Source organism: Eucalyptus grandis, chromosome 7, assembly GCF_016545825.1.
Source record: "Eucalyptus grandis isolate ANBG69807.140 chromosome 7, ASM1654582v1, whole genome shotgun sequence".
Classification (NCBI taxonomy): domain Eukaryota; kingdom Viridiplantae; phylum Streptophyta; class Magnoliopsida; order Myrtales; family Myrtaceae; genus Eucalyptus; species Eucalyptus grandis.
This window is the reverse complement of record NC_052618.1, coordinates 20,854,201-20,870,287: the sequence shown is the minus strand read 5'-3', so window position 1 is coordinate 20,870,287 and position 16,087 is coordinate 20,854,201. Positions and strand designations below refer to the sequence as shown.

The following is a 16,087-nucleotide window of genomic DNA, read 5'->3' as shown; positions in this document are numbered from 1 at the left end:
GTCAGGAGATGGAATTGCAGTAGACCTCCAAAAGTTGAGATGGTAATAAATTGGCCTTTTTTTTCTTTTTCTTTTTTTTTTCAAATTTGCAATATTAGTTGGCGCACCCAAAATGGTTGTGGTATAAGCCATTGTGGTATAATGACAAATTAGAATTAAGGCCTATTGGATAACCATTATATTCTTGGGAATAATTTCTGTTCATAATTAATTTTTTTTTATTCTGCTTTATAGATGAGTTTTTGAGCATTTGAAAGCATATGGTAACCGTACAAAATTTATATTCCCGAAATAGAAATGCATTTGATACGATCCTCAAATTTTTTTATAACTTAGAATTTCTCTTAATTTTTAAATAATGTTATTACATTTTTTTCTTTTTTTCTTCATGTTCTTCCTCTACCTAGCCGCTCTAGACAAGAGGAAAAAGAAAGAAGAAAAGGAAAAGAAGAAAAGAAGAAATGAAAATGAAAATGAAAAAAAAAAAATGCTTGATTCTTGAGTTGTTTCCGAAAATAAAGAAGTAATTTTTTTTTATTCTAAATTTATTATCAAGAATAAAAAAATTAACTGAAATATCAAATGAATTTTTTTGTTTCAAGAAAAAAATAGAAATAATCTCTCGTACCATATAGGGCCCGTTTTAAAAGTTCACTGCCCATCCTTATTCACAAGCAATCATTGCTAATAATCAATTTCACAACCATAATTTCATTTGTTTGAAACATTGTATGTAAAAATATCATTATTATTACCCACCGGTGGGCAGCTATGTTGGTAGGGTGGCTTGGTTCCTTATCGAGAGGTTGTAACTTCGAACTCTCATGTTACTATCACCTCTTAAGTAAGGAGCCATGGTAGTAGGGCCTTGTACTAATCTCTTTTGAGGTATAGTCATGATATTTGGGTGTAAGTCTTATGGAGTAATGAAGCAGATCCTTAGATAAAAAAAAAAAAATGTTAAAAAAATCTCATTATTATTATGCTACTCGACAAAATTATAGAAACATTCTCATTAAAAAGAATGTTTAAGTAGAGGAATTGGTTTAGAAAGCAAATTAAATGACTATATGAGAGATTTAAAATTGTTTTCAAAAATTAAGATATCAAGTTGTCAACAGGACAAGCTAATGAATATCTTGCCAATTTTAAGGGTCTGTTCATTTTGCGGAAAATGGGTAATTTTCGGAAAATATTTTCCCATAAGTCATTTTCTAGAAAAATGACAATATCTTTTTGGTGTTTGGTTAAAACTTGAAAATGTTTTGGAAAATATTTTATGGTGTTCGGTAATAAAAATATTTTCTAAGACTTCACCCTTAGTAATGCATCATTTACTGACCTATAAATTCATTAAATATGAACTTGCTTTTAAATTCGGGCAAACTTGCTCCATATTTTGCTCCCTCATTGTCACAAAACGCTTATCTACTATAAAAAAAAAAATGTTCATATGGATTTTAAAAAGAAGCAAAGGAGAAAAGAAGTAAAATCATGTACACCCCTAATAAGAATATTTTAGTTGAGTGGCATGTTTTCCTCTTGCATCTTTTGTGTTCCAATAAACAAAAGAAAAAAGAAGCAAAGTATGTAGAGCCATTTACTTGAGTAATGTACAACTGCAGGGTATAATAAATAAAAAAAAAAAAAAATAATAAGTAAGAGTGGAGAGTGTGAGCTTGAGATTGACGGGCTCGAGGTTCACCCGGCAATGGCCGACGACTAGCCAAAAAAGAAGAAGATGGGAAATAAAGAAAGAAAAAGAAAAAAAAAAAAAAAAAGAAAAAAAGAAAAAGAAAAAGGAAAAGGAAATTAAAATTAATTCGAATTAAAAAGAAAAAGAAAATTAAAAATAATTCAAATAAAAAAGAAAAGAAGAAGAAGAAAAAGATGAGGAAGTGAGGATTTGTAGAGGTGTGAGATAAGAGAGATCAAGAGAGGAAAATGTTTTCTACTTTTCAAAAGTTGAAAACATTTTCCCTAATTAATTTTTTTTTTTTTTTTCCTTTCATGGAAAATATTTTCCCTAAGGAATTTATTTTCTGTAAACGAACGCTGAAAAATATAGAAAACATTTTCTTGAAAATTACTTTTCGTAAAACAAACAAAGTCTAAATCACAAGTTTTTCAATTTTGTTAGAAACCTAAGAAAATATTGAGTACATTTAGTGTTCAAACATGACAAATAAAAAGGCACCTCAAATTACGCCACAAGTCTAGCGTGGGCTTACATTGGGGTATTAACGTTCGGTTCGGTTTAGTTTTTTTGAAAAATCGAACCGAACCGAACCAAACCGAACCATTAGGAAAAAATTTTGAACCGAACTGAATGAGACTTGAACTCGAATACGAATTGAACCGAAATTTTAGTTCGATTTGGTTTTTCGATTTTCAACTTTTTGTATTTATTTATTTTTCATTTTTAAGAAATAAACTCTTCTTAGTTTGTTGGTTCGGTTTGGTTAACTAATAAAAACTAAATTAATAACAAAAATTTCCATTTTTAATGAGAATCAAACAGAAAAATGAAAATTTTCAATTTATGCTCCGTTCGTTTCACGGAAAATATCATGTTTCCGAAAAACATTTTCCTAAGTCATTTTCCAGGAAAATGACTCTATTTTCCTGGTGTTCGGCCAAAATCTAAAATTTGAGTGGAAAATATATTTCATTGTTCGTTAGCTCAAACATTTTCTTGGAAAAAAATTATCAAAAATTGAATTTTAATATTTTTAATTGACCAAAAAATTTATTTTATTTAATTATATTTTTTAAAAAATGATTTTTTTAAGGGTTAATACCCCGAAAAACCCTAAACCCAGTACACTTGTGACAAATTTACCCTAAACTATTTTTTTGACCACCAAAGACCCCAAACCGGTATACCTTTGACAAATTTACCCTAAACCGGTACACTTGTGACAAATTTACACTCGTTAGTTTTAGTTAAATTTTCTTGTTAAATTATAAAGTTAAATGATACTTGACAATTGACCGGTATACCAATTTGAGATTTTACACTTTGTTTGTCACAAGTTTACAATTTTTGTCATTTTTTTGTGGTATTAATCTAATTTAGCGGAGGGAATATTAGTCACAAATTTACCAGTTCAGGGTTTTGTGTGGTTGAATAAATTATTTTGGGGGTAAATTTGTCATAAATATATCGGTTTAGGGTTTTTTTTATAGTTAGTTGGGGTAAATTTGTCACGGGTGTACGGTTTAGGGTTTTTCATGGTCAAAAAATAGTTTGAGGTAAATTTGTCACAAATGTACCAGTTTGGGGTTTTTCAAGGTATTAACCCTTTTTTTAATTATTTATATTTTTTAAAATAGAAATATTTATTATTTATTTTTTCTTTTTCTTTTCCTTCCTCCTTCCTCCTCCTTCTTCCTCCCGAGCGGCTTCGCTCGCCGTCGCCTCCTTCCTCCTCCTTCTTCCTCCTCCTTCCGCCGCCGCCACCTCCTTCCCGGCTAACGATGGCCGGCCGCCCAGCCAGCCCGACCAAGACCCGTGGCCAAATCGCGAGCTCGAGGCTCGGCCGATGTCACCGAGCTCGCCGGATCGGTGACAGCTCGAGCTCGCCCGGGACGGAGCCCAAGCTCGCCGCTAGATCCGGTGAGCCGCGAGCTCCGCCGCGGATTCGGTGAGCTCGAGGCTCGGCCGATCTCACTTGAGCGCGCCGGATCTGGCGACAGAACTCGAGCTCACCCGAATCGGGAGCCCGAGCTCTGCCGCTAGATCCGGCGAGCCGCGAGCTCCGCCGCTAGATCCGACGAGCTCACGGCTCGCGGCCGCACGATGAGCGGCCTAGACGACGAGCTCCCAGGGAGCCTCCCGGCGTTGCCGCGGTGCTCCCTCTTGAGCCGGATCCTCCCGAGCGGCTTCGAGCCGCTGGGGAAGCAGAGCGCTGCGACGGCGATGACGCCCCGGCCGGAGCAGGCGGGCAGGAGCGGCCGAGGAGGACGGAGGCCGATCCCTTCTCCTGACGATGTCGAAGCCATCGCAAAGAGGGAAAGCAAGAAAGAGAGAGAGAGAGAGAACGAGAACTAATGAAGAAAGGAGAAAGCAGCGGAAGTGCGAGAGCTCGCGCGAGAGATGCGGAAAATGATTTCCTCTTTTCAAAAGAGGAAATCATTTTCCATGATTTCAAGAGGGATTTTCCGTTGACTAGAAAATATTTTCTGTTGACCGCATTTTCCGCCATCCGAACATCTAAATTTCGAAAATATTTTTCTGGAAGTTATTTTCCATGAAATGAACGGAGCCAATTTGATTTGATTTTTGGTTTAGTTTTTGACACTGATGTTGTCTGGAAAATTTCCCTCACTTTTCTCTCTTCCCTCTCCCCACTTTTCTCTCTCTCTCTTCCCCCCGCGGGACGCTCTCAGCGAATTTCTCCCCACCTTTCTCTCTCCTCTCTCCTCTCGCTTCTCTCTCCCTCCTCTGCACGCTCTCTCGCCCGACTCTTCTCACTTTTCTCTCTCTCTCTCCTCTCCCCCCAACACACTTTCTCTTCGCCGGTGCGGACGAACAGCCCGCCACCTCGACCTCCGCGACGACCGGTATGTCCGGAAAGGTGCACGAGTGCTCGCTCTGCCACAAGAACTTCCCCACCGACCAAGCTCTCGGTGGGCACAAGAGGTACCAACCTATGAGGCCCCCACTCCTACCTCCTCGACTGCCAACAGGGGTGAGCGTCTCGGAGGGCGTGGGGTCAACTTACACGCAGAGCCAGGGGCACCGCGAGTTCAGTCTGAACACCCCCGGCATTCCCGGAGTTCTCCCCCCGGTTCGCAGCCTCCGGCAACGTGGACGGCGAGGTGGACAACCCACATCAGCCCCGATTCCTAGCGCCGGTGAAGACAAAAGCGGCCTAAAATGGGTCGGATTGGAAACGCATAGAAATCCACACCAAAAGAAAAAGAAAGGGCAATCAGAGATGGAGAGTCGGGCCAGAGAGCGTGCAGAGGAGGGAGAGAGGAGAGAGGAGAGAGAAAAGTGGGGAGAAATCGTGCAGAGGGGGAGAGAGAAAAGAGAGGAGAGAGAAAAGTGGGGAGAGAGGAGAGAGAAATGTGGGTGGAAATTTGCCTTACAATGTGGGCTCACGCTGGACATTTAACGCGATTTGAGGTGTCTTCTTATTTGTCACGTAGCATTAAACGTACCAAATATTTTCTCTAGCAACACTGTCGTATATATGTAAATATACATTTACGAAAAAAATAAAATTGAGATTGAAATCCTTTGCGGGGTATATATATATATATATTCAAATTGCGCTGGCAAGACCCGCTCTGACCCTAAAGCCGCCGCATATTCCGCTATTAAACCACCGGTGGAGTCTAGAAAAAGATTCTGTTCATCCTCATCTTCACCTACATCTTCATTTCTTACATAAGACATTCCACAAATCAAACCAAAAGTCTCTCCCCCAACTTCAATTCACATCATCCTTTGCTTCCCTACTTCTGCGGATCTTCAATTTTTCAAAGTCATGTTATTTACGAACTCATTGATTTTCCTTGCCCTAAACTCTATCGTTTGACAAAGCTGCTTCTTTTTTTTTCTTTTTTAAGTCAGCGTGCTGTGGATATGTTTGTGGAATCGAAGCGATGTGATAAGTAGAAGAATACACCCACAATAACATTGAACGCCTCCTGAATCAATTAGTCTAATCCCAGCAAGGAAAAAGTCATACTATCTTGCATGATGTTTTTGAGCATTTGTTGTCTTGTGTAAAAATATTTTTTGATTTCTAGTGTGATGACAAGACTATGGTGATAGGCCGCATACATACGGGATGATTTCGAGATACCGTGAATCTCTAATCATTTTGTGTTTCAAACATTTACCATGTCGTATGAAAACACTTTTTGATTTCCAACGCATCAGTAGGACCGTGGTGATAGGCCACTATATATATATGGGTGTGCTGAGTAGTAATGACTCAAATTTAAAATTAAATAGTTGGCTCGAAGATCTTATGATATTCAAAAGAGTAGATATTTGTATCTAAAAAAAGAAAAAAGCTAATAGTTGTCATAAATAAATCGCACTACAATAAAGGAGCATCCGCACGTTGAGGAATTTTCCCTTCTTTTTTCTATTTTTCTATTGCAATTGGCGACCTTGGATGCTTGCTTGCCAATGATGGTCTCGTGTTCTCTTTGCATTTGCCCACCTATAAAGAATAATTGAAGTCCAAGCTTTCAAGCATGCTCAACCAGTCAACCCTCCAATCCATATTAAAAAGGCTAAAACTTCAGCATTTCAAATCACTTCAGACCTTACACACTTACACATAACCAAATCCCCCTCAATATTCACACATACCCGACGCCATGGGCAGTCTAGAACCAGAAGCCCCGCCTTCCGCCACCGCCACCGTTGCCAACTCGAAAAAGCCGGCCGCCCCGAACGATGTGGACGACGCCGAGGATGACCTCTCCCCCATCGAGGAAGTCCGCCTCACCGTGACCAACACCGACGACCCGACCCTGCCGGTGTGGACCTTCCGGATGTGGTTCCTCGGGGTGCTCTCGTGCGCCCTCCTCTCTTTCCTCAACCAGTTCTTCGCGTACCGGACCGAGCCCCTCGTCATAACCCAGATCACCGTGCAAGTGGCGACCCTCCCCATCGGGCGGTTCATGGCGGCAGTGCTCCCCACAGCCAAGTTCCAGATCCCCGGGCTCGGCCCGAGGACGTTTTCTCTCAACCCGGGGCCATTCAACATGAAGGAGCATGTACTCATCTCCATCTTCGCCAATGCTGGAAGCGCGTTCGGGTCGGGCTCGGCCTACGCGGTGAGCATCGTCAACATAATCAAGGCCTTCTATGTCCGGAGCATCTCCTTCTTCGCCGGCTGGCTTCTCATAATCACTACCCAGGTAAATTCCCTATAGTTGAAGGACTTGGCCTTTTTTAATAAAGGGTTTTGATAGGTCTCTCTGTCTTTTTTTAATATTTATCCAATGGGGGTCTCTTTTTTGCTTTTCATGAATAGGTCCTTTATTTTTATTTTATTAACTTTTGATTCTTACAAAGTAACCCTTTTTCTAAGAATTGCCAGCAAGTTAATTGACTTGTAGTAAGTTGCCCACGGGACTCTATGATCGGAAAAATTTCAACAATAATTATTCTATGCAGTTAGCTTTAAAGAGGGAGCAAGCGAAAGGAATATTATAATATGTATTACGCCATCGACATGTAATTAATTTATTTATTACGCATTTCTTCAGTATATTTCATGAGTAAAAAGAGATAAATTTGCTAGTGGTGGGCATGAGGAATGAATGGTTCTCATTTTTATATTTGGATGGATGAGAAGAGCCGAGATTCAGGTCACATTCTAATCGCCAGCTGGTGCGGAACACTAGGGACAAAACAGGCCTATATTCTAAGCCTCAGAAAGGCATAAAATATATAGGAAACCAAACTTACCATACACCATAAAAATCCAAAAGTATCAAGAGATGGTCCTAACATATGAATTCTCATTGGCATAAAATATTCTCATTTGCGCCTTGCTCCAAAAAAGCCGTATCAAGTGTTGTATTTTTCGCACGATACTTATTTTGATGCCATAATTTTTTGGTCTATCACTTGGGTGCTGCGACTATTCAATAGATCAATCGAATAGCATAACTTTTGAAAGGTTTTGTCGACAGGTGATAAGAATTCTATTGCCTACGCCGGATTTCCGAATGATGGAAATTGGTGACATTGCTTGAGTGAATGTTTTCTAAAAGTGACAGTACATGAGTGATCGATAAAAAAAAAATGACATCAAAGCAAGCACGATAGAAAAATTTTGATACTTGTAATGTTCTAATATTTAGTTTATACTATTTACTGCTCATTTCATATCGAGATTACAAAAAAAAAAAAAAAAATCAGGTTTTGACACTTTAGAGTTGAAGAAACTTAATGTAATGCGAGAACCCAAAAAAACCAAAATGTGTGTTTTCTCCGATATAAATCTCACTTACAAACTATAGGGAATTTTCATATTAGAGAATAAAAAGTGTATGGAATGAGTTTTTTCCCCCACCTTTTTGGGCAAAGAAAAATGCTGATGATGAGAGGAAAAGAGGGGTGCAGGTGCTGGGATACGGATGGGCGGGGCTGCTGAGGAAGTACGTGGTGGAGCCTGCTCACATGTGGTGGCCAAGCACTCTCGTTCAAGTCTCCTCTTCCGGTTAGTAATTCATCATTTTTATTTTTATTTTATTTTCAAGAAAGTTGCACAAAATCATTGATTTTCCAAGAGATAATTGATAATGTCTGCTTCTCAAAATTAAGAAATTCTCTCAACCATCACTTGATTCTTCACTTTAAATTATGACGAAAAGGATGAATTGGGTCAATTACCTTCTCTAAACTAAATGGATCCATGTCACACCAACATTAATTCTAATAATTAATACTAATTATTATTATTAATAAGAAGATCTATCACAACAATGGTAAACGTCGTATGCACATTTGAACAGGGGTAGAAATCTCTTTCGTAGTATGAAATTTACTTCGTATGGAGGGGTTGCGAGAGAAACACAATGTGGAATGTGCAAATATTTGTTTTGAAAGCTACGTAGAGGCTTTTGATAATTCCGTTATGTCATTTAATAAAATTGTAATTATATTTTTTTAATAAATTTACCTCTTTTTTCTCTTGCGTCCTATTCATAAATATTATTAAAAAAGAAATAAAAGCTAAGTCATAGGAATCCATAAGCGATTAATTGGACCTTTGTCTTGGCATTAGCCGTCTAGTTGTCTTTGAACATGTCTTATGCGTGCATTTGCCCCTTTTTGTTTTCCACATGTGTGAGCTGAAAACGAAGGATAGAATTGAATAGAATTGCGAGGTACGGACACGCGGACGCTGTCGGCATGTCGGCTTGAGCAGCCCTGGGCCTTTTTTTTTTTTTTTAAATTATCTTTTAGATGTTATTTTAATAATAAGTTATTTGGCAGCCAATATATATGAAGCCCATGGTTAAAGACCACTTAGAGCGGAAAGAAAGAAGAAAAGCCATCGGACTATAATGAACAGTACCATAGATCGTAGTAAACAAAAGAATATATGGAGTGCAAAAACTTAGCACACGATAATATTTAAATGCCAAAAGTTACGAAAGTGAAACTTAACTATCGCTATTTTTTATTTATAAAAAAAGTAGGACAATTGAGTGCCAAATCTGATAAAAATGACTGGAATTTCATGTGGCAATTTTCTAATAATATAATTTGCCTACATGGCATGCTGTAGAGTTGAGTCAGCAACAAAGAACCAAAATGACATCATTTTGTCTTCTTCTTCTTCTTCTTTTTTTGAATTTTAATATAAATATTAACTAAATCAAATTATTTATATTAAATTAAAAATTAAAAATTAAAAAAGGAGGAGGAGGCTGAAGGCTAGCTTGATGACCTCAACCGACCCTTTCCACATTGTCGCCACCTACAATGTCCGTCTTTTAAAAATAATAATAATAGTTTAGTTTTAATTTCAATTTAATTAATATTTATATAAATTATTTAGCCATTTCAGCAAAACAACATTATTTTTGCATTTATCTAGTTACATCAGTATTTAAGTGTTAATTTCCTAACTTTTGACACTTAAGTATCTCTTGTACTAAGTTTTGGCACTTCAGATATTCTTTTATTGATCATAGTAGAATAGAAATAGGTAGGGTTAGAGGGTCACCCCGGTTCAATCTGACCTAACCCAATCTGGCATCGTGATCCAAGCCACTCTTGTAATAAGAAAATACAACTCGGTATGACACGAGATCTATTGTCACTTTAGGCTTTTATTTTAAATTATCATAATTATTTTAGGTCTTTATATGAGAAAATGAGGGTATTTTAGGTTTTATTTGGATTTTTTTCTACATATGATATGTTTAATGATGGTTTATTGAGTATAATAAGAAGAGTCGTCCACGCGTGAGTATCGGGAAATCCCTTGGCTGCTCTATTACGGCGACTCGCGTGATCCACGGATTGCGAACGATGTGACCAAATTCGCGTTCAAAGTCAATCCACGATCTGACACCCAAGAACGTGGGTGGTCCCCAATCGAGGGTAGATTCCGCCGAAGATTCATCCCTCCGGTCTCATTCCTCTCATTCCCAACATTAAAGCATTCACATCCCAACTACCTCTTTAGGTGCTTTCGAGATCTCAAGGATAATTGCTGAATTTGTCCAAAATCTATTATGTGGAATGCTAGTTTAATTACAGGCTTTTTCCAATATTGCCGATACGGTCCTAAAATCTTTGCGTAGAACTCCAATGTAGCCCTCTTACCTAATTGTGGTTAGAATTTGCCAATGTGATGCTGTTATCACCAATCATTCTATGTGACATGTTGACGTGGACAACTTCACTTGAGACGTCGTCCGATCACCAAATTTCTGATGGCAATTGGAGAGAGGACTATGTTGGAGTTTCACGTGGAAATTTAGAATTATATTGACAAAATTGAAAAATTTGTGATTGAATTAATATTCACACAATAAATTTAAGACTGAACTAATGATTTTCCCTTGAAGACTTCTTTCTGAATTGACATCCTCTTATAATACATGAACATATAAAGAAGGTTTATATCCTTAGCTAGCTTTATTTATGATTTGACTTCATTCCTGAATTTTGCAGCTTCTTCACTTTTCTTCATTCTGATGCCAATTAATTATTCCTTTACTAATTGATAATTCTCTTTTGAATTAGTTCCATCTGGAGCCATAAACAAATTCAAGATTTCTAGATAACCCTGTCATGTAAATCGCCAGACAGGAAACGACGCATCGACGTCTCAGTATTGGAAATTTTGCAGCGTGCCTTTCTGACTTTTTTCTTATGTGAACATGGTCGCATGCATTGACTAATGCGTTTTGCTCCGCTGAAGTTTCTATCATACCAGCTGCAATTCTTTACTTCAGCGAGGAAATTAAGGAGCGTTTCGCTTTCGAAACGCGACTTAAACAGGACTTTGATGCTGGAAGCTTGTCGCCAAAACTTTATCGGGCTACCTTAGGAGATAGTTAGGCCTACAGGGTATCTAACCCCTTCATTGTCAGCAGCTTGAATTGTCCCATAACGAAAGCGGTAGACAAGATTTTGAGTTAGACAAGTACAATGTAGATCCGATGAGTAAGCTTAAGCTGATTGGCGGCAAATGGGAACAACAAGACAGAGCGAGAGAGTCAAAACACTGTTCATAAGTACAGATAACAATGTCCATTGTCGAAGCTTTCGGTTCTGCAGGGAAAAAATGACTACACTCCAAGAGACGTTGGGACATAATGGGCTTATGAAGTTATAATTCGATTCTGAAGTTTCTTGAGTATCTAATATGATGAAAATTCCTTAACTGTCAAGTGTTTGATGGCATACCATAATGAAATGTGTTGTCACTACGATAATCGACACTTTTGGAGGATGCATTTGCTGCTGATAAGTTCAATCAGCAATAATAATCATGTTCATCTGATTGTCTGTCATCTGAAATCCGTATGCAATATGAATTTTGCAGGGCCTTGCATGAGAAAGATGATCAACGCATGTCGCGGGCTAAATTCTTCGTAATAGCCTTGACATGCAGCTTCTCGTGGTACGTTGTCCCGGGCTACCTCTTCCCGACGCTCACAAGCATATCCTGGGTTTGCTGGATCTTCTCCAAGTCAGTCACAGCTCAGCAGATCGGGTCTGGGATGAAAGGGCTCGGGCTCGGAGCAACGACCCTCGATTGGACCGTGGTCGCGTCCTTCTTATTCAGCCCTCTCATATGCCCGTTCTTTGCCATAATGAACATCTTCGTGGGATATGCATTGGTGGTGTATGTTGCCATCCCGTTAGCGTATTGGGGATTCAATTGGTATGGCGCAGATAGATTTCCCATCTTCTCATCACACTTATTCACGAAACAAGGCCAGACGTACAACATCACGGCCATCGTGAACAGCAACTTCGAGCTGGATGTGGCGAAGTACGAGGAGCAAGGACGGATTTATATGAGCATGTTCTTCGCTCTCACATACGGGTTTGGTTTTGCCACGATTGCTTCCACACTGTCCCATGTCGGCTTCTTCTATGGAAGGTACTAATTACAACTTGATCTAATTAAATCCCTGGATCTTGGTTTTTGTCCTCTGATATGGATGAAATAGATTCTGAAATGTTGCTTTCTCGGACAATGGGGACAGAGAAATATACACGCGATATCGTGCCTCATACAAGGGGAAGGAAGACGTCCACACGAGACTGATGAGAAGATACGAGGACATACCTTCGTGGTGGTTTTATTTGTTACTCGCTCTGACTGTCGCAGTGTCTCTGGCGCTCTGCATATTCTTGAACAAACAGGTCCAAATGCCTTGGTGGGGACTTCTGTTTGCGAGCGCCCTCGCATTTATCTTCACTCTTCCAATCAGTATAATCACTGCCACGACAAATCAGGTCATATGTGCTAACAAAAAACGAATTCTTATGTTTTGCATCATTAGTACCTTGTAGTGTTGACACCAAGTCTTGACATGACCTCGGTTTACAGACGCCAGGATTGAACATTATTACAGAATATATCATGGGGGTGATATATCCGGGTCATCCAATAGCAAATGTGTGCTTCAAGACCTATGGCTACATGAGCATGGCCCAGGCTGTGTCCTTCCTCAATGACTTCAAGCTTGGACATTACATGAAGATCCCTCCAAGATCCATGTTCTTAGTTCAGGTACATTCTGTTGCTTCCTTATGACTAAAAATCTTAGATGCTGGAAGTATTTTGGCCGGTTGTTGAAATGCAAAACCCGCCATGGTTGATGCAGTTCATCGGCACGATCATTGCCGGGACCATCAACATGGCCGTGGCATGGTGGCTGCTCAACTCCATCACCAACATATGCCAGGATCAGCTCCTGCCGCCGGACAGCCCCTGGACGTGCCCGGGTGACAGGGTATTCTTCGACGCCTCTGTGATATGGGGCTTGGTGGGGCCCAAGCGCATCTTCGGAGTCCAAGGGAACTACCCGGCCATGAACTGGTTCTTCCTCGGCGGCGCAGTAGGCCCGTTCCTAGTCTGGTTGCTGCACAAGGCATTCCCGGACAAATCCTGGATCCCGCTGATTAACCTCCCGGTGCTCCTTGGGGCGACGGGTAACATGCCACCCGCCACACCATTGAACTACAATGCGTGGGTACTCGTGGGGACAATATTCAATTTCTTTGTCTTCCGTTACCGGAAGAAGTGGTGGCAGAGGTACAACTACGTGCTCTCTGCGGCAATGGACGCGGGAGTGGCGTTCATGGGGGTTCTTTTGTACTTTTGTCTAGGAATGGAGAACAAAGGACTGAATTGGTGGGGAACGGGTGGCGAGCACTGTGACTTGGCGAGTTGTCCGACCGCCAAAGGGATATCTGCGGATGGATGTCCAATGAAATAATGTGAATTCATTAGAAAAGTACACAACGACTACAACTGGAAAAGTTATAAGCTAATGGAGTCTGATTACAGGAAATGTAGATGCTTGATGTACTTCGTTTTCCTCTCACGTTACCAAAATTGTGGATTTATTCGTTTGCATTAGTCATTGGATTATGATAAATGGTTTCAGTAAAGTACTTCGCTTGGAGATACAGAGAAGAGGGTCACGATTGATTAAAGCTGAAGTAATCAAGCTGTCATCAGCAGCCAGGGTCACGTTCTCTATTTGCAATGATCCTATTCCTCGACTTGGGGCTTCTACCGATTTTTGCACGGCTTATAAGACTCATTCATGCTTATAAGGAACTTTCATTGATCAATTCAATGTCCGAGGCCAGTTCTGAGATGTGCCTATGTAACCGGAACAACATAATGTCAATATAGTACCAAGCTTCAAATTTCGAAAAAATGTGTAAAGTAGAATGAAATTGACAACTCCCTGATGAAGAATGATGGCAAAGTAGTAGTTGCTCACTAACATCTCCAATGGTTTTACTGCTTACATACGGCCCAGCAATTGATTCTTCGTCTTTCAAAGAGATTGCTCAACAAAGTGGAGGTCTAATCATACAAAACAAACTCTAATGTATATGCGGTCCTCGAAATTCAAAAGTAAATGTCTTAAGAAAGTAGCCAAAATTGTACACCTTATAGGATGGGTCAAAGAAGTTCCTAACCTACTTCAGTCGTTTCCCATTCAAAATGCAACAAGCATTGATAATGGAAAAATGACACATCACAACATTTGATTAATCATACCTTGGATATATATATCTCTTACATGATCACTTGGAGGTTGAGTTTGAATTTTCGAACAAGCAAACTTGTCGGGTCACGAATCTGTAGGAAAGATAACCACAAGGTATTGACGCCACGTACTAAACTTGAAGCACAAACAAATCCTGGCAACACCCATAAAGATTGTACGTGATATCCACTACCATCGTATAATTCTATTTAATTAGTATCCTATTCTGAACAAGTATGTGAGTGATAGTTTCTATCTTACTCAAGCAGACTGGGACGTATCCTCGGAATTTGCGCAACAACTTTAGTAGTTGATGGAGAGATTGGCGGTTCAATCATTTAGGAATAAACACGAGCAGATGGAGGGCAGATCCAATAAAAAGGAATAAATTCAGTCAATTTCAATGCAATAATCACAAAAAAAAAAAAAAAAGAATACTAGGATTGTCAACTCATAAATATGCTCAATCAGGTGGTGGGAAGATTCAATAAGAGAACAAATTCAGTCAACCCCAAGGCAAAATTCACAAAAGGAACGGGTTGCCCCTGCTACGAATATACACAAACAGGTGGTGGGTAGATTCAATAGCTGAATCCATCGACAAGAACATAACCCTAATCACTTTAATCAGCTTTGAACAATCAATAACATGCCCCCATCAAGCTTATTCAAGCGTACGCAGGAATCATCCACTTTATCCAAGCGAGTAAAGTGGAAGCTGTCGTCAAATGCAGTCCTTAGAGACAGTGAGGAAAGGACAGAAAAGAGAGATGTTAGATGTACAAACTTTTTGGTAACTCTCTCAGAGAACTATAAACCAGGTCATTTACAAGCTTTTATTTGCTTTTCTTGCCTGCCTTTAATTTACCAACAATTATATGAAATCATCTACTTTGATTTGAATGTTATTTTTCTTGGTAGTTTGTTTATAAAAGAAATGAAGAGGTGCCTTGTCCCACATCAAAAAGATGTGAGTGCGCACGTGGACGAGATTTGGTACTAACCCACGATCATTATTTTTATTTATTGAAAATTTGGATTTATTTTTATAAAAATCTTATTAAAATAGTGCGATTATTCACGAAAAGTTATGATTTTATTTATTATTTATTTATTTAATTCCGAATTTATTATGTCTTTTCAATGTACCTTTGAGGTGTGCTTGTTCATTTTGCAACATTTCCCAAAAGGTTGTGTTTGTTCTTTTTTGTAATATTTTGAAGAGTTACCTCTATTAAAAGGACATATATAAGTATGTTTATTTTGAGAGAAAAAAACTTCTTCTTCCATTTTTTTTTTTGCTTTTTTTGAAAAAAAAACTACAAATATTGTTTCTAATTATTTTCCATGAAAGACCCTAGAGAAATACTAGAATTGCTATATAGTATTCTTATTTGATACTTTTTGTATCTTAGAGGAAATTTGCCAATGACCATTAACAATATTGTGGGGCAAATAAATCTTAAAAAAAAAAAATGATATCACATCTCAAAGTCTGACTTGATTAGTCTAAAGATCCGATTTTATTGTTCTACCCAATTTAAAGCCATATTTTCCCAACAATTTTTCTCCAATTAACTTATCAATTAGCATTGGGTTGCCAGCTTTCTTTTGGGTTGCTCATAAAAAATATTTGTCTTTTAAGTTTATCGATTTTTCTGTTGAGTTACGATTTTAATTTGTCCGGCTTGTCAACTTCTTAATTTTACCGGCTCCTTTCGAAATCACTAATCTCTATTGGAGAAATTACCAACTTTCTCTAATTAAATTGCCAACTATTTGCCGTTACAAACCTTTATTTGGTTAATTGAAAAATTTATTTGATTTATGAAAATATCAA

At 38.9% G+C, this 16,087-nt stretch overlaps 1 protein-coding gene across 1 annotated transcript; it reads left to right on the top strand.

The window, feature by feature from the left end:
• The first annotated feature begins 6,227 nt into the window (after nucleotides 1-6,227).
• On the top strand, nucleotides 6,228-13,651 carry LOC104452951 (oligopeptide transporter 4). The gene is made up of 6 exons (XM_039316248.1): nucleotides 6,228-6,891; nucleotides 8,105-8,193; nucleotides 11,541-12,113; nucleotides 12,220-12,472; nucleotides 12,567-12,749; nucleotides 12,844-13,651. The coding sequence occupies exons 1-6, from the start codon at nucleotides 6,346-6,348 to the stop codon at nucleotides 13,456-13,458; spliced, it is 2,259 nt and encodes a 752-aa protein (XP_039172182.1). The 5' UTR covers nucleotides 6,228-6,345; the 3' UTR covers nucleotides 13,459-13,651.
• The last annotated feature ends 2,436 nt before the right edge of the window (nucleotides 13,652-16,087 follow it).